Here is a 22,396-nt window from a genome sequence, read left to right on the forward strand (position 1 = left end):
ATTTATCAGATCATTCTTGCTTTTACAAAGTTAGTTATTTTAGGTTTTATGTATTATTTGGCATGATTTGGTAGGTTATTTTTTGGGTCTGCGAATGCGCACAAATTTTTCCCATATAAATAAGTGGTAGTTGCTTCTTTACAACATTCCTGCTTATGAACCATTTCATAGGAAAGCTCTACCTTTGAATAGTGGGGGAAACCTGTACTGCTACACAGTCATGACAAAATTGATACAAGAATACTGTTATTTATAAACCTAAACAAAATGTTTCGCTTCATATTTCAATGTTATAGCCTTCTTGCAGAAGGATTTCTGCATGGTACTTACAGAAGCATATACTGCTGTAAGTGATTTGGACCAACATTGCACAAACTGAAGGCATCTGAGAAAATTACAAGTGATATTTTTCTTTTTCTACGCATAGCTTGCCAACATTACCAAATTTTTTTGCCATTTGTGGCAGAGGAAATACCTGCTAATATGATCCATAATAGAAGTGCATTGCTGTTAAAGGGAGTAACTCTCACGTAGGGAAAAGAAACAACACAATAAACGTTCTCAATCTGTAACTAAAGCCAAATTATCTGATCTGATTGTCAAATGTTTTGCTATTTACTCTCAATACTTTGCAGAGGGAGAGATTCTTTCTCTGAAAAAAACTGATTTGTACTGATCTGCATCAATGGCAATTCAAGATTCAAAAACTTTGTCATTCCAACTATACATCAGCTCTGCAAGGCAGAATGAGACAGCATTGCTCAGGGGCAAGTGCAATCATAACATAACAAACGCAACAATAAATAGTGAAAAAACAGCCACATGTCAGTAAAATCAAGTTATAAATGTCCAGTCCAAATTAAGTGTCCAAAGCAGAGTCAGGTTGAGCAGCTATTTAGCAGTCTGACTGCAAATTACTTCACATTCTGCCCCACCCACCTGAACAAGCAGAAGGTTGCTGGTAAACTAAGAATGGCCAATTTCAGCAGCAGCCCGAACTAATCTGAGGGGCCAAAACTTGGTTGAAGGCAGGGAAGGCTAGCTGCATAAAGATGCAGTGTGAACCTTTCCAGCACTCTGACATGAATCAAATAGTACATGCAACCCACAAAACCTTGATCTATGGTAGAAAAAGCCAGTGGAGAGACAAGAGCTTTGAAAATATGTTGTGTAACTTCTGCAGCACTGGTATGTAAATCTCAAGAGCAAATAATCCTACAAAACAACACAGAAATAGATGGAGAGAAATACCCATTCTTTTACTTTAAAATGCTTTACTTCTTTGGGTACTTGATATAGGTAAACAGCAGAACCCACAGAATAAAGTCTTAGAGAAAAAAATACCAAGTTTCTAAGAGACCAGTTAATTATTTAAAGGAAGCCTGAGTGAATCCACTGAAAAACCATTCTCTTCCTCCAATTACCAGTAAAGTGATTTAATGGCGGGCAGGAGATATGATTATGCACTATTCCACTGTGTTCACTGAAGGATATGTCTGTTGTCAAAAGTAAAAACTGAATTTTTGTAAGAGGGATTGCTCTTCATGCAATTTCCTTCTCAGCTCATCCCTCCCAGCACTTATGCCTGCAAACAGGCCAATGCTACACCTGCTACCACACCTCTTCCCTTACAACCTTTCAGGATCCAAACAGCCCTTCCAGGTGAGGGGAGGGGTTGTTTCAATCACCTATTGTATTCTGTGATCCTGGTATGGCCTCCTCAACATCGCCGAGACTTGATGTACGTTGGGGACACCACTTCGTCAACCATCTTTGCTCCATCTACCACAAAAGACAGGATTTCCCAGTGGCCACTTATTTAAATTTGACTTCTCATTCCCATTCCAACATGTTGGTCCATGGCCTCCTCTACTACCAAGATCAGTTCACACTCAGGTTGGAAGAGCAACACCTCATTCCGTCAGGGTAACATCCACCCTGATGCCATGAACATGAATTTCTCCACCTTGTGGTAATTTCTCCTTCATTCCCTTCTCTATTTTTCCATTCCCCATCTGGTACCCCTATCACCCTTTTTCTCCTTAACTGCCAATCACCTCCCTCTGGTGCCTCTCCTCGTCCCCTCCGCCCCACCCCAAGGCCCACTCTCTTCTCATATCAGATTCCTACTTCAGCAATTTACCTCCTCGACCTACTACCTCACTGCTCATTTTCTCCCCTATCCCCCACTCACTTAACATCCCCTCACCTGGTGTCACCTATTGTACTCAAGCATGCACTCCTCCCCACCCCCCCTCCCCACACGTCATTCTGGCTCGACCTCCTTCCTTTCCAGTACTACCAAACTGTCTCAGCCCAAACTGTTTATTCCCCTTCATAGATGCTGCCTGACCTGCTGAGTTCATCCAGTACTGTGAGTTACTTGAGATTTCCAGCATCTGCAGTAACTCATTTATGGATATATAGCTTTTAAAGAATTTAATGGTAGTATAAAACTGGATCTTAATTTGGATCAGTTTTTCATTCACCTATTATAACCAAAATACTGTATCATAATTTTAAACCTAATGTCTAACACTTCTTCTCAAATTTATTTCTTTAAAGGAAACAAATGGGGACATTGAAACATGGCTGCTTGAATGCAGAGAGATGGAACAAAATTAAGTTTTTTTTTTGAAACGCACATCCGGTGATTCCAGTTGACTTATGACAAACAAATACAATTTCCCATGTTCTGGAAGGATCACCAATCTTGAGCATAGCTGCCACACAGTGTTTATGGTCTTCTCAACTGTACTAGATGTTTACACAGAATGGGTGATACAGTTGAGAGGGCTGATAGTACAAATGCATTAATTGATGGTTCACTGCCTTGTTAACCACTATTTCCTGACTTCTAAGTGCCATCCAATTGCAGCATCAAGCACACCACAACCCAAATTCCAGTATCAATCGTGAAAAAAAACATTTTCCCCAACTCCAAAAGCCATGGCCTCAGTTCCTAGTCACCCACCAACAGATCGCCCCTCCATTTCTCGCCACTCTCAAGCATGGATTAACTATCCAATGGAATGCTGATATATTGGAAAATTTGAAAGGCAAAGCTCAACGATTAAAACTACTCAATCTGAGAAATACTAGATTTTAAAAAAAAAGGAGTTTCATTTTTTAACATCCCAAATTTATTGTACTTGAAGGATTAAGAAAATGGCTAATTATGAGACAATAATGAGATGGGGATCAGATTGTTCAATATACACAAGTTGATAAAGGAAAATATCTTAAAAATGCAAAAGCATTCTTGACGAAAAATGCCAACAACATTCCAATGCCTCATAGTTTGTGGTATCATGTCCTATTCCAATACCTTGATTAGCATTGTTAAATCACATTTTTGCTCTTTACACTATCTCTCAATTTGCAAGATCTGGTCCTCATTCTCACTTATACCTTCCTTTCAGCCTTGTTGTATGCAAGTATATATTCTTCACTACTTTTTAACCACCAACCCCCAAACCAAGTGAAGCTTGCCCTTTAATAATTAGGAACTCCAAAACAAAATGTATCAGGTGTATTTAAAGTTTTAAAACAAAGATTTTTCAAAAACAGGTTTAAACAAATTGATATAAGTCATAGAAAAAGAGACTGTGGAAAAGTTAATTAATTAGCCCATTTGTTGAATTTATCTTAAATCACACTCAAGCAACAAGAACCCTATCTGCCATAGGATGAAAGTCTATAAACCTAAACTGATATGTTCACTGATGAAAACACACAACTTACCTCCTCCTGTATACCACTATTGTTTGTCAACTTATTTCCATCAGTAATTGTGATGATGATTGACGGCTCCAGAAAGAAAGGATTTCTTCCCTGAAACACAAATTAATGCTATTTTTAAAATTTACAAGCTGTGTTAAATGTTCCTACCAACATAACAGTTGCTACCAAAAACCGGCAAGTCATTGAGGTGGAAGCAGAAAACAGTAACATTCTTACATTGCTCACATCCCAAGGAAAGACAAGCTCAGACAAATGCCTGGAAATAGTTCATGTAAATCATGCAGTCAGCATTATACACGTCTTAAGTGTTTGTGCCCATTCCTGCTGAGGTCTCACCTTACTGGAACCGAACCAGGCTCTCAGCTCTCTTTCATATTGCTCTCTTGATGACATATCAATGGAATTTGTTTCAGAAGGTCATAATCCATAACCTTCATTAATTATGCTTTAAGTATGAAATAGGTGCAATTCAAAGTATTCCTGTGCCGTTTACAATAAATCACATTTTTAAAGGACTACAATTATCACTGCTAGCAGCCAATAGCATCAAAGTAGTTACATATTGGCATCTACAAACAGATCTTGCTTTGACTCAGGATTATCAAAGACATGGGGAAAAGATGGTCTGGTTCGTGGAGCTTCTTTCCTGGGGAGAAGGGGCAGCAAATGGATACTCATGCAGTCATACCTGTTCCTCCCATCCCACGTCTCCAAAATAATTTTCTTCTACCTTCCCTGGCCATCAAGAGCTCTTCAGTGCCACCTCTTCACATTTATTAGCACATGCATAACAGCACCCCACTGCACAAATGCAAATTTATAATACTTATGGATGCCATCTGATTTGGCATTAGCTAACACCACCACATTAATATACCAAAAATGAATGAACTCCAACTTCTAGATATAAATTTGACATATAATTATTTGTTGAATATTATAAACATCAAGGAAATTAGATTCGGGCTCTGCACTCTCTGCAAACCTTACCTCCTTTAAATGCACTGCCCTCCAGTCTCTGCACCAATCCCAACCTTAACATCAAACCCACAAAGGCATTGCTGTTGTAGTAGGGCAGACTGTCCTCCACCTTACTGAAGCCAGGTGGCAACTGTCAGACACCTCCTCATACCAATCCATTGAAAACATTACAGACCATTAGAAAACTGTCTCCAACACCAAATTCAGTTCTTTCCCTGCACTGCTCGCTTCTACCTCCTACAAACCTGACTATCTGGGTAGGCTCATTGTCCCTGCTTGCTCCTACTCCATTGAACTCACATCCTCATAACTCAACTCCATTCTATCCCCCTTGGTTCAGACCCTTCTACCCTAAACTCATGACATTCTCCTGCTCTAGATCTCATTATAACTTTTAACACCTGGTCCTGAACGTCTCATTTTCACCATGGATGTTCAGTCCCAATACATTTATATACCCAATCAAGAAGGCCGACAAGCTCTCCACATCTTTCTCGATAAAAACCAACCAGTTCCCCTCCACCACCATCTGGCAGAACTGGTCCTCGCCCTTAATTTTTTCTTTGGCTCCTCCCACTTTCTCCAGACTCGAGGGGTAGCCCTTAATGGGCCCCCAGCTATGTCTGCCTCTTCGCTGGCTATGCAGAACAGTCTATGTTCCAAGCCTTCCCTGGTTATGCTCCCTAACTCTTCGTCTCCACTACATTGACAACTGCACTGGTGCTGCTGCATGCACCCATGCTGAGCTAGTCAATTTCATCAACTTTACTTCTAATTTGCACCCTGCCCTTAAGTTCACTTTGCCTATTTCTGACACTTCCCCTCCCCCCTTTCTTGATCTCTGTTCCCATCTCTAGAGACAAACTGTCAACCAATACTTTTGATAAACCTGCCGATTGCCACTGTTATCTTGACTATTCCACTTCCTGACTTCTTTAAAAATGCTATTCCCTTTTCTCCACCACCTCGGTTCCCAAGATATGACATTCTTTTCCAGAACATCAGAGATATCCTCCTTCAAAGGACAGGGTTTCCCTTCCTCTACTATTGATGCTGCCCTCATCCACATCATTTCCTGAACACCCACACTCATCCCATCTTCTCAATGCCTTAATAGGGATAGATTTCCTCCTCACCTTACCTACCACCACACCAGCCTCCACATCCAAACGCATCATTCTCCACAACTTCCACCAAAGGGATCCTACCACCAGACACATTTTCACCTCCCCCTCTGCCATCTTCCATGAATCCCTTGTCAATTCATGCTTCCCCACTAATCTCCTTCCTGGCACTTATCCCTGCAAACTGCCAAAGTGTAACACCTGTCAATTCACCTCCTCCATCTCAATTCAGGGCCCAAAAAGTCCTTCCAGATGAGGCAACACTTCATGTGCAAGTCAACTTGGATCATCCGTTTCCTGTGCTCTTGAGGCGGCCTCCTCTACATTGGTGTGACCTGTTGTAAACTGGGGGAGAGTTTCTTCAAACACCTCCGCTCCATCTGCCTAAAGTGGAACTTTCCAACGACCAAATATTTCAATTCCCATTCCAGTTCCAACAGGTCAGTCCACAGCCTCTTGTGCCACTCTGAGGCCACCCTCGGGTTGAGGCAACACTTTATATTCTGTCTGTGCAGCCTCCAACCTGATGGCACGAACATTGATTTCTCCTTCCAGTAAAATGTATTCCTTCTATCCCCTCTTCTTCTATTCTCTGGCCTCTTAACTCTTCACTTCACCTGAGACGACTCCTCCCTTCCTTTATCCTATTGTCCACTCTCCATTCCTATCAGATTCCTTCCTCTCCAATCCTTTACCTTTCCTACCCACCTGACCTCCTCTATCACCTTCGAGCTAGTCCTCCTTCCCCTCCCCCCCATTTTATTCTGGCATCTTCCCCCTTCCTTTCCAGTCTTGAAGAAGGGTCTCGGCATGAAACATTGACTGATTATTCATTTCCATAGATGCTACCCGAGTTCCTCCAGCACTTGTGTGTGCACGTTGTAATAGATGAAGGCACTTATTTCTTTAATTGTGAACAGGGTGAGATTTGTGATAGAAGTTATACAAATATGCAGCAAAATCTATGTAGTAGCAATTGAAAAATCCCATACAAGTACTTCCCCTCACATCAGCTGTTCAAATTTAACCAGGACGTCAAAATAAATCTACCAATAAGTGTGAGGGAAAATCTGGTCAATATCTTCTTCGTACTAAGTGTTAAAACAAATCCAAGACCATAACAATTTACATTCAGCTAGGAAACATTCCATCATGCCAAAATTTATTGACTAACCAGCAGAAACAAAAGCAAAACTATGAGAAGCAGGCAAATTATTTTGCCATGTCCAAAAATAACCCTCAGTACAACAAAAGCCACAAATTATCTGGTCACTGGAACTATAATTGTTTTCAAATTCTGAAGCCCTAATCTCCTATGTATGAAGAATACAATGGAAACCAGCTTCAGAGGATTACACAGCCATCATAAGCCTGCGTGATCTGTAGCTGCCAAAAACTTGCTCACAACCGAAAGCTTGAGACCTATCAGTAATATTTCATGCTGATGACACTTATTCACAAATTTAGAAATGGATCATATCAACTCTGAAGCTTAGATGAAAACTGCCTAAAAACACTGCAAAATACATATTGAAATTTGTGTTTATGATCCTGTCAATTCTTATAATGGTTACCAGGCCAAAACATGAGCAGAAGTAGCAACAATTGATACAATAAACATCAGTTCACACAAATTTGGAATCCTCAATTTCAATCCTGTCAAGAAATTAAACTGAAGTGTTTTCTAATGCTCTCCTCAGTTTAAACCACAAAACCAAGGAGCATTTGGCCCATCAAGTCTGCTCCATTCCATTGCAGCTAATTTATTAGCCCTCTCAACCCCATTCTCACACCTTCTTCCCTAAACCTTTCATGCTCTGATTAATCAAGAGCCCATCTCCCTGTCTTAAATATACCCAATCACCTGGCCTGCACAGCTGTCTATGAAAATGATTTCCACTGATTCATCAACCTCTGGCTAAAGTAATTCCTTCTCATCTTTGTTCTAAATGGATGTCCACAGACCCCTTGCTTAATAATATTGGTCCATGGCATAAAAAAGGTTGGAAACCCCTGCTCTAAATTGAGGATATGCCCTCAAATCCTAGACTCTCCCACTTTAGGAAACATCCTCTCCACATCCACTATCTTGGACTTTCAATATATTTCAAATAGATCCCAACACCCCCCCCCCCCCCCCCCACCAAATCATTCTTCTAAACTCCAGCAAGGACAGGCCCAGAACCATCAAACACTCGTATGTTAACCCTTTAATTCCTGGGATCAATCTTGTGAGCCTCCTCTGGACTCCCTCCAATGCCAACACAATGTTTCTTAGGTAAGAGACGCAAAACTACAATACTGCAAGTGCAGCCTGACCAGTGTCTTAGAAATCCTTAGCATTACATCCTGCCTTTTGCATTCTAGTCCTCTTGAAATGAATGCTAACATTGTATTTGCCTTCCTTGCCACCAACTCAACCTGCAAATTAACCTTTCAGGAATTCTGCACAAGGACCTTTTGTGGAAATTTAAATATCCTCACCATTTAGAAAATAGTGAATACCTTTATTCCTTCTTCCAAATTACATGACCATGCACTTCTCTACACTATATTGCATCTGTCACTTCTTTGTCTGTTCTTCCAATTTGTCCAAGACTTTCCACAGAAATACTGCTTCCTCAACACTACCTACCCTTCCAACTATCTTCACATCATCTGCAAACTTGGCAACCAAGCCATCAATTGTTTCATCCAATCATTGACAATATTATGTGAAAAGAAGTGGTCTCAACTAGTGCAGAACGCCACTAGTCACTAGCAGCCAATCAGAAAAGGCCCCCTTTATTCCCATTCTTTGCCTCTTGTCAGTCTGCCAAGCTTTTATCCATGCTAATGTCTTTCCCGTAATACCATAGGCTATCTTGTTAAGCAACCTCAGCTACCGTCTTTCCTGTAATACCATAGGCTATCTTGTTAAGCAACCTCAGCTACCGTCTTTCCTGTAATACCATAGGCTATCTTGTTAAGCAACCTCATGTGTAGCACCTTGTCGAAAGACATCTGAAAATCCAAATATGCAACATCCACTGATCTCCTTTATCTATCCAGCCTGTTAGTTCCTCAGAATTCCCAACTGATTTGTCAGGCAAGATTTCTCCTCAAGGAAAACATGTTGACTTTGGCCTGGTTTATCATGTGCCAAGTACCCTGAAACCTCAGCCTTAATAATAGACTCCGACATCTTCTCAACCATTGAAGTCTGGCTAACTAGCCTATAATTGCCTTTCTTCTGCCTCCCTACCTTCTTAAAAATTTGCAATTTTCCAGTCCTCCGGAACCATTCCAGAATCTAGTAATTCTGGAAAGATCATTACTAATGACTCCACTATCTTTTCAACTCCTTCTTTCAGAACCCTGCAGTGTAGTCTACCTACAGATCTTTTGGCTTCCTAAGCACCTTATCCTAAGTAATGCAACAACAGTCATTTCTGCCCCATGACATTCTCAAATTTCTGGCATACTACTAGTGTCTTCCATAGCGAAGACTGACGCAAAACACAGTCAGCTTATCTGCCATTTCTTTATCCTCCATTACTATGTTTCCAGTGTCAATATCCACGTCATTTTTTTTTACTCTTTTACTCTAAGCTATAAATACATTTAGTATCCTTTTTTATATTATTGGTTTTCTTACCTTCATATTTCATCTTCTCTCTCCATGGCTTTTTTTTAAAGTTGCTTTCTGGTGGTTTTTTTTTTAAAACTTCCCAATCCTCTAACTTCCCACTAATTTTTGCTGACATTATGCCTTTCCTTCTTTAAAACTGTCTTTGACTTCCCTCGTCAGTCTCAATGGCCTCACCCTCCCTTAAGAATACCTCATTCTTTGGATGAATCTTTACTGTGTCTTCCCAATTACTCCCAGAAACTTGAGTCATTGTTCTGTCATCATCTCTGCTAGTATCCCCTTCCAATCAACTTTGGCCAGCTCCTTGTTATGCCTCTGATTCCCTTTATTCCACTGTATTACCGATACATCCTATTTTAGCTTTTCCTTCTCAAACTGCAGGGTAAATTCTATCATATTATGATCACTGCCTCTTAAAGAGTTCCTTTAACTTAAGCTCCCTAATCAAATCTGGGTCACTACACAACACCCAATCCAGAATTGCTATTACCCTAGTGGGAACTAAAAAGCCATCTCATAGGCATTCTATAAATTCCCTCTTGGGATACAGCACCAACTGGATTTTTCCAATCTAACTGCATACTGAAAACCTCCATGACTATTGCAAAATTACACTTTTTAACATGCCTTTTCCATCTCCTATTGAAATTTACACCTAACATCCTGATAACTATTTGAAGGCTTGTATATACAGTACCATGCAAAAGTCTTTGGCATATATTATATATAAATAAAAAAAAGGGTGCCCAAGACTGTTGCACAGTACTGCATCTGTTAATATGGAGTACACAGCAAGTCTGTAAATCTGGTGAGAGCAAAGGCTGTTGGGAATGGGAGGGTGTGGGTCAGGTGGCAGACAAGGAGTGCTGGGGCAGTGGGTGGTGCGATGCAAATATACTCAGCTCTAAGATACCAGGCAAGGTCTTCTGATTCCAATTAACTGGTTTACTGATCATTACAGAATGCCTCTCTGGTGTTTCCCACTCCCTCCCCTCTCCCTGCCCGCTTCCCACTCTCAACCCACAATACAGATTCTTATCAGAATCAGGTTCATCATCACTTTCATGCCATTATTTCTGCTGCAGCAGTACAGTGCAATACATAAATTACTACAGTACTGTGCAAGTCTTTCGCACCTGAGCTTTATACACATGCACAGTATTGTAACTCCCATCAAGGGAGTTTTTAAAAAAAAACCTTGCAGTTTCTTACCTCTAGCCACAAGGATTCTACATTTTCTGATCTTACAGCACCCAAGGATTTAATTATGTTTTTTTTAAACCACAGCCAGCCCACCCCCTCTGACTACCTGTCTATCTTTTCAATTCAAGGTGGATATTAAGCTCCCATCAATGATCTTCTTTTAGCCATGACTCAGTGATGCACAGATCATACCTGTCAAACTCCAACTGCACTACAAAACCATCTACTTTATTCCATATACTCCATGCATTCAAATAAAATATTTTCAGTCCTGTATTCATCACTCTGAGTTTGGGCCCATGTTACACCTTAACTCATCCTAATATTGGTCTAGGCCTGTCCTTCTTGACAGTCTCAATGGACATGGCTTCTTTATATTTTGGCTGCAAGTCCAACTGGACCCTTGGTATCAGCTGCAACTTAGCTGGTAGCATTTTCATCTTAAGTCCCACTTTCAAAATATGAACACAAAATCTGGGTTCACATGAACCTAGGACCCATCTGTAGTCACATCTGCCAACAAAAGGTCCCACAGCATTATCATTAAAAGAGGCAGAATTTTTCAGTTACCTTAAAACAATACTTAACCCTTATTTCACATTCAAATGCTAATGATGACATCGACTCAGGCCCGAGAGGCCAGCATCGGGCATTTTCATGTTTATAAGGCGCGGAACAAGAGACTGTGTGGCGCGCCACTCCTCGCACATTTCGCAGTATTTTTCTTTATTTTACAAGGTCAAGTTGTGAGCTCAACACCCAACCTGGCACAGATGGAAAGTGTACTTGGGAACGGCCCGACTAGATTCGAACCCGGGAACCTCCATTCCGGAAGTCCGGCGCTGATATCACTGCGCCACCAGCCAACCTATTCAAAATGGACTATAATTTCACTGTTTGTAGGGATTTAGTATGGACAAGTAACTTTTTATTTGCAAAGTGCCCCTGACTGGTATAACAGGGTTATGAAATCTGTTTTTACTGGGAATATTGGGTTACTGAAAAAAAAAGTGCCCTAATTTTCAAGACATGCAGATTATACTTTATGTTTATACACAAATACAATTAAATTCTGATAAACCTACACTAATGCAACTTTGGTAGTACTTGATTAGCAAAATTTGCAAACCATTGGGTATTAAATAGGAGTAACATCCAACACACTTACATTTCACTATAAAAAGATGTTACAGAGTAGTATAATAAACCAATAAGCATAAAGAGAGCAGGATATATAACAGCACTCCAGACCCTGATACTCACCATTCCAACCCACACACTCTGGACCTCAAACTTGACTGCACACCCAAATGACACTATGAACCATGTTCTTACACCACAACCTGGACCTAGAGTTAATATCATGGCCCAACAAACCAGCCAAAAGGCAGAATATCCCATGTTGGTTTACTTGAATTTCTCTGGGAAACATAGGAACATAAGAAATTGGAGCAGGAGTAGGCCACCTGGCACGTTGAGCCTGTTCCACCATTCAATAAGATCATGGCTGATCTGACCATGGATTCATCTCCACCTACCTGAATTTTTCCTATAACCCTTAATTCCCCTACTTGCAAAAAATTACCAACTTTGTCAGTAAGAATGCAAAGCCTAAGTATCAAATAAGAAAGTAAATTTCCTTTGCTAATGGAGGCTCCCCCCCCCCCCCCCTTTAAGGCATAAAGAATTAAAGCTAAAATAAACTGTTGGAATTCAGCAGGTCAAAACTGTTCTGTGGAAGCAAAGAAATACCCAACCTTTTGGAGTCACAGGTTTCTTCCATGACTTTCAGTCTGTCCCTACCCTCCTCCATACGGTCTAATTTCCCCTCTCCCCCTCCCACCCATGTTTCTATCCATTTACCAGATGGTCTCACCCTTCCTTCTCACGTCCACAGACTGGACATCTTCCCCCTACACTCAGCCCTGATGCGGGGTCTCAATCCAAAATCCTGACAATCCCTTTGCATCCAAATGCCATCTGACCAGTATTTTTCCAGCATTTAAGTCCTTGCTCAGATTCTAGTATCAATAGTCTCTTGGTGTCTTCAAGAACCAAAAAAATTGTTCAGAAAAATCCATCTTCAAATAATCCAACCAGACATTATAATTTTCCCTTTAAGGTGACGTTACAGAGAAATTCACAGAAAAACATTGAAACAGGAAATGATTTAACAAAATGAGCTGAACTTACAGTAGCCAGGAAAGAGAGCAAACAGAATAAAAACTTCTGTGCAAATGCCACATTATTAAGCTATTTTGCGACAAAAGCGTTGAAACAGTGTACTTCGAAGTTAAGGGAACAGTTAATCTAATGGAAATACTAAACACTGCTATCTACATTGTTGGTACTTTTTTTTAAACTAGCTGGCATATTGATACCTAAAAATGCCTTCAATTGGCAGTATTAGTGGTCATGTTATGATAAAGCTCACGACTGTTACACTGGAATGAATTACAATAAAACATTATTATGAAAGATCTTAGGACGTTGTTGAAGTTTCCAGGATTAATTCCTACAGCTCTGCCCTTTTTTAATCTAAGGACTGTGGATTAGCATTCTTATTCAGGTTGGTTATATTATGGTTATTCCTCTGCCACTGTGCTGCGAAGTTTGGTGTAATAAAAGATTTAATTGACCAACACAGCTGTAATTTCAATATTCAGTGATGTAAAATGAATAGCAAATGTAATCCACAGAATGGTAAAACAGAAGTTCCCCAAAATAAACTTTGTCCACGTTAACAGCGAATACAGTAACTTGCTGTGACAGAACATCTTTAATGAGGAAAATGCCCCAATAGACTTCAGACAAATACAATCAGTATTAAAATCATATCACCATGCTAAGCAGCGCTACAGCTGGTGGAAACCAAAAGCTTGATCAAAGTAGCCCACTAGCAAGATCCTTATAAAAACTGGAGGAAGTCCACACCTTGGGGCAAAAGTGGTTGAGTCATGGTCTTCAAAGGGCAAGAAAGAAAATACGTGAAAGATTATTTGAAGGTAAATGGTGAGTGGAGGGGGGGGGGGGAAGATGGAAGACAATAAACCTTGAAGAATTTAAAATAATAAGGGCATAAAATTATGAAAAAAGATTTTTTTTTTACTGTTGGGTGAACCGGGATTCACTATGTCAGATGACTGAATAAGATGGGAAGGATTAGAATATGGATAACATAGTTTGGATGAACCCAGGTTTATGGAGGAAAGAAAGCAATACAATAACTAAATCTTGGAAAAACTTAAAACTTGGCTGATATGAGCAGTTGATGGGCTACAGAGCTACTATGCAAATGAAATAACGTAGATGAAGTTAGGAGTATGCCGGAAATCTGGGCTCAAGTTTTCACTAATAGCTGAATATATTAAGCAAATTACAGTTTTACTTCAAAATATCAGGAATAATCCAACTCTTGTCATGCTGGGTACAGTCACCCATTCACATTTTTAAACATTTAGAGTGTATCGTCCCTTGATTTTTGCTTACAGTGAATGGCACACACCACCCCCAGTCACTATGCTCTTACCAAGGTCAACAAACAGAGACAATCAACAAAGGAGACCAGAAGACACATTGTGACCAGCCCATTTCAAGAGATAACCAATTATACCCAGTGACCTGCTCTTGCATGTGAGCAAATTGACTTTGCTACATGGTGGACTGCTTAGTGCAAGTCATACAGCCACCACCACCTCCAACTAACGGACTGATGATGCAATTTTGTGAATAATGTTCTTCACATACAATAGTCAGGAATCTTTAAAAAGGCAAACATGAGGAAATCTGCAGATGCTAGGAATTCAAGCAACACACAAAATGCTGGTGGAACGCAGCAGGTCGGGCAGCATCTATAGGGAGAAGCGCTGGTCAACATTTCGGGCCAAGACCCTTCATTAGTTAGTCCTGACGAAGGGTCTCGGCCCGAAACGTCGAAAGCTCTTCTCTCTATAGATGCTGCCTGACCTGCTGTGTTCCACCAGCATTTTGTGTGTGTTGTCAGGAATCTTTGGCTCTTTTTCCAATTTCAGCGAGAGTCAGATAATTAATATCCAGAAGAAAGATCCCTCACTTTAATACTAACCTATTTCTCTCTCTCTACCATCCTCAATGTGTTTGTCTCAGCAAATTTATTTACAATCAATTCTTATCCCTATAGTATTTTAGGTTAATTGAGCAGAGTATACCAAGCTTGAAATATCTGAGAACTAAAAATATCAAATTAAGTCCAGCACCTGAGCCTGACACCACCCTAATTCCACTTATAGCACTGACTCACAAAACCCTCTTCACTCATGAATCCTGAAATCTGTGGCCTGTCTTGGTATAATTTCAAATTTAACATTTTGCACCAGCATTCAAACCCTTTCATGTTCTATTCATATTTCCTCCTCATTCAGGCAAATGACTTGGAGAAATATTACCCTGCTCTCAGATTTTGGCACACTGTGCTGATGGAAATTGTGTAGATGTTTTTACTGTCCGAACTGACTGGGTCTGCAAGTGAGAAAAATGAAGATCTATTTGCACAAGGTGATATTGGGGCCAAGGTCTTGAAACTTACTGATGAATTTTCAGAGGATATAGTATCAAATGCTGACCTGTACGCATTTTTGCTAACCAGATGTTCCAGGGTTGAGTAAAGAGCCAATGAAATAACATCAGTTGTGGACCCGTTGTGACAGTAGACAAACTGGAGCAGATCCAAATAGGTAAGAGTATCTGTTTCATCACCAGCCTCTCAAAACACCTATCACAGTTGATGCAAGTGCCACTGGGCGACAGTCATTGAGGCAGGTCACCACGTTCTTCATAAGGAAATGTATAAAGCCTGCTTGAAGCAGATGTGTACATTGACGCCAAAATAAGAAGTTAAAAAAAAAACTATTGATGAACACCCTGGCCAATTGATCAGCACAAGTTTCTAGTACTTTGTCAGATACCCCATCCGGACCGGATACTTTCTGTGGGCTCATCCTCCTGAAGGAAACTCTTATGTCAGCCTCCATCACAGGGTCATGGGGGAGGCCATGTCAAAAAGATTCTTCCATGTTTTGACTGTCAAAGTAAGCAGACAAGGATCTCATCTGTGACCAAAGTCTTGTTGTCACCTATGTCACTTTGTTTTACTTTGTAAGAAGCAAGAGCATTCAAGCCCTACCACATCTGTCAAGCATCCTTCAGTGATTCAAGTTTGATCTGAATTCCTGCCATTCACAAGATGGCTTTCTAAAGATCGCACCTGGACCTCTTGTATGTTTCTTGGCTGCTAGACCTGATTGCCACTGAGGCCCCCAGCAAACTGTGAATCTCAGTTAATCCAGGGCTTCCAGTTGGGAAAGACACTGAATGATTTTGATGGTATGTGGAGGTTACACTCACCTACACCTGCTTTCGTAAAGTCTGTGACAACTGCGATGTATTTGTTCAGATCCTCTAGTAAGTTCTCGAAAATAGCCCAATCCACCAATTTGAAGCAAGCCCATAGCTGCTATTTTGCTTCACACGAGCACCTCTTTGGTGTCTTTACCTCTGGACTCTTGCTCTTCAGCTTCTGCTTATATGCAGGTAGGAGGATAGCCAAGTGATCAGATTTCCCAAAATGTAGCTTAGGCATGGAACAGTAGGCATCCCTAATCGTAGATAGCAGTGACTGTGTGCTGGGACCCCTAGTGCTGCAGGTAATATGTTGATGGGCAGAGATTTCTTCAAACAAGCCAGATTCAAGTCCCTGACAATGGTTTGAAAGGAGTCAGGGTTGACTGTTTCTTGTTTACCAAAGGCAGTACACAATCTCTCAAGTGCCTGATGTGGGTAGAGTCTAGGGTACAAAAATTGAGTCTGCAAACTATGTATCATTAAAGTGAAATCTTTGGAAATCTCAGCCACAGTGTTAGTCATATGCCAACTAGGTACGAGTATAGCCATTCCTCCAGTGTCTTTTGCAAGTTTACAGGCTGAAGTGATATATTTAGTAAAATCATCAGGTCCTTTTATTATCTGCAATAAGCAAGACTATTTTGGAAAAATCTGCAAAAAAAAACAGAAATCAGATGCCCAGATGCTGATGAGATTATAAAGCCAATCAATTTGATTTTGAAAACAAGCGACTACAGATGCTAGAATCTGGGACAAAACAAAGCTAAAAGAACTCAATCGATCAATTGTCATCTGTAGAGTCAAAAGGTGTAAGTAAAAATCCTGCAACAGAATGGGAAAGATTCAATACAAGCAGTTATGTTGTTATGTTTCCATAACACATACTGGACTTAATGCAATGAGTGGATTAGGTCATAAGACATATCTATTTGTTACCAACACCATTTCAAATGGAATTAGAAAATAATTTAAAAGTTACTTAGGAAAATGACAAGCAGAAGGATAAGCTATCCTGGGAAATCAAGTGCTTACATGCAATCTCCCCAAAGTAATCAGACACCATGTTTCTTACACAAGCTTTTAGTTTCACCAAAGGGAGGCCACTGGAAATTGTCAAGCACTTCTATGACTTTTTTTGCAAGGATACCCAACTAAACAATGCAATATTCAGTTTAGTACTTTTAGCTTGCAGTAACAGAATGAACTTAAAAGGTAACAAAACCTGATTTTGAAAATGCTGAATAAAAGTAACAACTATTGCAAGTCTGAAACATTCCCGCTCCAAACTTTCCATTGACACAATTGTTTTCACTGTGATTTTCTTTAACGCAAGGTTTCTTCGGAACATAACTGTCCCATTACAGCAGAAATAGCTATCTGTGGATAGTGGTACAAGGGTGAGTGTTTGTGTCCAGATAATAAGGGAATGATGGGCAGATAAAATTAAGCGGGTGACAGGTGTGAATGAGATAATAAACAGGAACAAAGAAAACTTGGTAGACAGGTCTGTGTGTGGGATGAGAACACTGGGAATGGGTAATCTGAAAATTCAACCTTCCATGCCATTGGGTTGTAAGCAGTGCAACATAGGAGGTATTATTTGGCATTCTCGTATTTGTTTTTTGTGTAGGTCATGTATTACATGGGTTAGTGCTAATAAATGCTCTTTGCTACAACAGACTGGCTGGAACACATTGCTTACTTCTGGGTATTTATTATCCTTGTGAAGTTAATCTCTTTTGGCCCCAAACTGTTTCAGAATTTATATTTTTTTCTTTAAATATCACCTAGCCGTGACAGGAACAGATGTTCTAGCATTGTTTCCCTTGGGGGGGGGGGGGGGGGGGGGTGACAGAAACTTCAGATCAACAAGAACCCAAGGATAGCTTAATTCACTAACTTCTAATCTGTAGAAGTCAAAATTGTAACATTGCTGAAATTTAGTAATATCATGTCCCCAATGCACTCCTAAGATGTGACCTCCATCATAGATCCTCCAAAGACTGTTTGCCTCCTTGACCCAAGTGTCATAGATTGAATCCACAAATTAAATGCATTGTATAGAGACAAGAGACTGCAGTTACTGGAATCACAGCAACAATCTGCATTCAAAAAAAATCAACAGGTCGAGCAGTATCTGTGGGAAGAAAGGAATATGCAAGGTTTCAACCCCAAACATAAACAATTCATCCTCCTGCTATCCAACAGATGTTGTTCAACCAACAGGTTTCCACCAGCAGACTGTTTATTCCAAATTAATTGCATGCCTGGATTGAAGCAATGAACCATAGTGTATAAGGATTATGTATTGTTAAAGCAATATCTTAGGTTAAACACTCCTCTGACTTGAATGAATACTTCAAATATTTTAAGCTCTGTAGTTACATAGTTTACATAATCTCCTCCCACACCCAAGAAAAAACTGTTTACTGACTAAGTGATCTCACTTACTTGGGACAACCCTTCAAAGAACAAAAGCAAATCAACAAAATACCTGTAATTCCCTTCATTCATTTGGGACCATATGCTGCTTAATTGGGACAGAAGAATGTTGCTGAACATCTTCAAACTGGAGTCAGTCGCATGCACATCATGTGGCTGTTCAACACAAGACCATGCTTAGAGCAAACAGTTTTTAAGTAGCATCCCTTGCATGTCTGTTCAGAAGCAGTGATTTTTGTCACTAACAGCTGGCGAGTGGGGTTCCGGTGATGTCGTCATTCAGAATAGCAGCTTAAATCAAGAGCTACTTCAGAAAAACACATATTTTGCCGTTAATCCATCAAATACGAGATCTTTCGAAAATATCTGAATTGATAAGGGGATGCAAGAATGGAGATAAAAATGCATCACCACAGAGCCTATGGAAGAGTGAGGTACAACGCGTGGCTCTCCTACACGTGCGCGTGGTGGTGAGGCTGACGCTGGGCCTCATTCAGGCGAAGCAGCAAATATGATAAGGATTTTGGAAGAGATAAGGGAAGTCCAAAAAGATATAAAACAGCAACTCGACGATATAAAGTCAGAGCTCGCCAACATCAATCAGAAAATAGCGGTGGCAGAGACACGAATTGAGAAGGTGGAAGATCACATGCAAAATGTGGAACAGATACTAAGTAAGACGATAAAAATATTAAATCAACAGGAAAGTAAATTGCTTGACCAGGAGGGAAGATCATGATGGAAAAATATCAGGATTTATAATGTTCCCAAAGGAGCAGAGGGGTTGTCGATGATGGAGTTTGCAGAAAAGTTGCCGCGGGAAGCAATGGAGAGTCCCCCAACTATGGAGATTGAAATTGAGAGGGCCCAACGTGCGCTTGTCCTGAGGCCTTCTGGAGACAGAAAAAGTAAGCTGTGCTCAATAGTACTTAGATTCCTTCGATTCAAAAGCAAGGTGCAGGTTCTACAAAGGGCCTGGGGAAAGAAGAGGGTGTCCTGGAACAGGAAGTTAATATACTTCGATCAAGATTACCCCCCAGGCAGTCCTACAGAAACGGAAGGAGTATTCAAAGTGAAACGAATATTAAAGTAAGAAAAGATTAAATTCCAATCCCTGTACCCTGCTAAACTGAGGGTGTTTTACAAAGGCATACAGCTATATCAGATGGTGGAAGAGGCAACCGCAGACATGAACAACAGGATTGCCTGTTAGCATGGTCAAACCAAGGGAAAGTCTGGCTGAGCAGTTATCCTGATCTGCTTGGGAAATAGTAAGAGAACCAAGAAAGCAGGGGACGGGAGGAAGACGAGAGAAGGATATTAGGAAGAGACTGAGTTCTCCGATGACAGCCCTCACCTCCGTCAGAACAGCCATAAGGTTTGGCTAACTTTAGAAGTGCTGATAAACTCAACGGAAGCAAAAATAGACAGTGATATACCTATCTCAAGAAATACGTATTATGACATGGATTTTATATTACTTTTTTTCCCCATTCATTCACTCCTTTTTCCCCACCTAAATGAGAACACATACATGGGAGGAATACACGGGGAAATCATTTCTGTGTAATGGACATAATTTTTTTTTACTTTTATAGGTACTGCAGCGGGGGCCCTCAACTCACAGGTAGGAGGAGCTATTCCCCACGGCTAGACGTTTCTTCTAGCTCAACCCAGGGTCATCGAGAGACCCCAGCCTTGGAATCACACCTTCATTACCTTTTTTTTTCCATTCGTGTTTCTTGGCTCTTATTCGTTCAGGGAGTAGATCGATTAAGTTATATTCTACAAATTTACATCTTTAAATGTGAAATACCCTTAGAGTAAGACCATATATTTTGGGTATAAACCTCAAGAATGGTTGAAAAGAGATAAATATTTAATGAATATACTGCTGATGGCTGGTAAAAAGACTTACCAGGAAATGGTTATCACAGGAGAGCCCAACTTTAAATGTATGGATGGAAATTACAGTGGACATTTACAAAATGAAGATAACAGCATCTGTTAATCATAAGTTGGAACAATTTGATTCATAGTGGGAAAAATGGTTTAACTACACAACACCTCATAGGCCTGATTTTATTCTCACAAGTCAATGAATATGTTGTTAAAAAAAAAATACTCCCTATTTTGTACGTAGTTTTCTTATTCCGATTGTTCTTTCTTTCCTCTCCTTTCTATAAGTGTACACCTCAGATAATTGTGGAGATTTGTGACAAATATATGATATATATGTACAGTATCAAATACATTTTATGGAAATGTTTGATGATAAAACCTCAATAAAAATAAATTACAAAAAAACAGCTGGCGAGTAATAAAGGGTAAGTCAATTCAAAACTTATTGCAGTTTCAAGCTTGGCTTGAAAGCCAATTTACAGGCTTGGCGATGTCAGACAAGACCGGGAATGAAAATTAAATGATTTCATTACTTCAACAAGAACTACGAAGAATTTGCTGGTATCAACAAATATCTGAACATTACAATTAAAATGAAGATTTGAAGGATGCAATTGCCTAAAGCACTGTTTTAAGGCAATCTATCTACACTATGCCTGCGCAGGCTTTGTTCAGTTACAGTCAAAGGAACAGGCAGTGTACACTAAATTAATTCCTCTGATAAATATTTGGAACTAATATACAGTTTTGTGGTACTGTAGTAATTTTGGTAGTGTTCTAATTTTTTCCGCAATTCATTTAAATACATAATTTGTTACTCAGTTATATAGTAGTTAGCCTTTTTTAAAAAACATACCTTTTTAACTATTTCCATGAAAGTTCAATTAATTGGGTCAATGTGTCCCAATTAACTGGAATCCACTGCATTAAACTTTTGGAGACGTCTTGTCCTCAATTGTTTTTCTGGAGTTTGCCCCACTTTTGATTAGGGCCTTCCTTAACAGTGAAGTAAAGAATTAAGAGCTCCTGTTATGACATAAAAAAGTGGAATTGAAAAGGTGTTGTGGATAGTATTTTTGCTTTTCTAAGATATAACTAGTATGTTTCCTGGAAGTCCACTGACTGGCTGTAACAGCTTAAAGCTGGAAAACAAGAACATGGAAACAAGACAGAAAAACTAACAGCTGGTAGATACTAATCAGAGCAATTGGACTATTATTTGAATCCAATAGAGAAAGCACAGAAAAGAGTAACAACAAAACCACAATTAATTGAAGGACCAATTCAGTATCTTATGTCAGATAATATTCTGATACACCCTTCCCTCAAAATTAAGTTACTACAGTGCAACATGCAGAGAAAAGAAAATTGAATGTTTACACTAGCTGAACAATTGCAGTCATATTGTATAAAACTTGTGTAAGGTGAAATAGATGTCCTCTGAACCATAATTAGATCAAATGATGCTTGACATTTAAGACAAATTTACTAAATAGACAATATACCAATAAAATAATCAGACGCACTGCAGGACTCATGTTCAATGGCGTCAAGGAGATGGAGAGAAAACAAAATCAGTCACAACACAATGCGAAACACTAAGCTAAAGTTGATACACATGGAACTGAAGGCAAACAACTGAACTGCCTCAAATTGACAGGCAAAGAACAAAAGGGATAATCAGCAGGTACTTAAGCTAACCTCTGCGGTGCTACAGGGGTACTTTAATCAGGAATATAACTATTCACTTTGTTATTGCAAGATTTCAGTATTGCACTATAAAGCCATGCAAAGTTGGGCCAAAATAAATGAATACTCTTACATTGTATAACGATAGCACAGTATATCTAAAGAACTAGAAGAGCATGTACATAGATGAATAAAAGATTCACAAAAAAAAAGGCTAATGCAAAGCCTTTATATAGAGGACTGGTGTGGTATTTTAACCAGACCAGCTTGAAAAAGATACTAAACAATTATCAACAACAAA

The 22,396-nt window shown here is 39.8% G+C and overlaps 1 protein-coding gene across 2 annotated transcripts in view; it reads right to left on the reverse strand.

Annotated features, from left to right (window-relative positions):
• LOC132393110 (integrator complex subunit 6-like) overlaps positions 1-22,396 on the reverse strand; it is a 129,732-nt gene that overhangs the window by 78,285 nt on the left and 29,051 nt on the right. For both annotated transcript variants that reach the window (XR_009511752.1, XM_059967922.1), the window contains exon 4: positions 3,745-3,834. Coding sequence is in view for 1 of the 2 variants with exons in the window: in XM_059967922.1 (XP_059823905.1) it covers positions 3,745-3,834 (90 nt within the window). In the remaining variant the exon portion in view is untranslated. The remainder of the gene's footprint in view (positions 1-3,744; positions 3,835-22,396) is intronic.

The sequence above is a fragment of the Hypanus sabinus genome, chromosome 4 (assembly GCF_030144855.1).
Source record: "Hypanus sabinus isolate sHypSab1 chromosome 4, sHypSab1.hap1, whole genome shotgun sequence".
Taxonomy (NCBI): domain Eukaryota; kingdom Metazoa; phylum Chordata; class Chondrichthyes; order Myliobatiformes; family Dasyatidae; genus Hypanus; species Hypanus sabinus.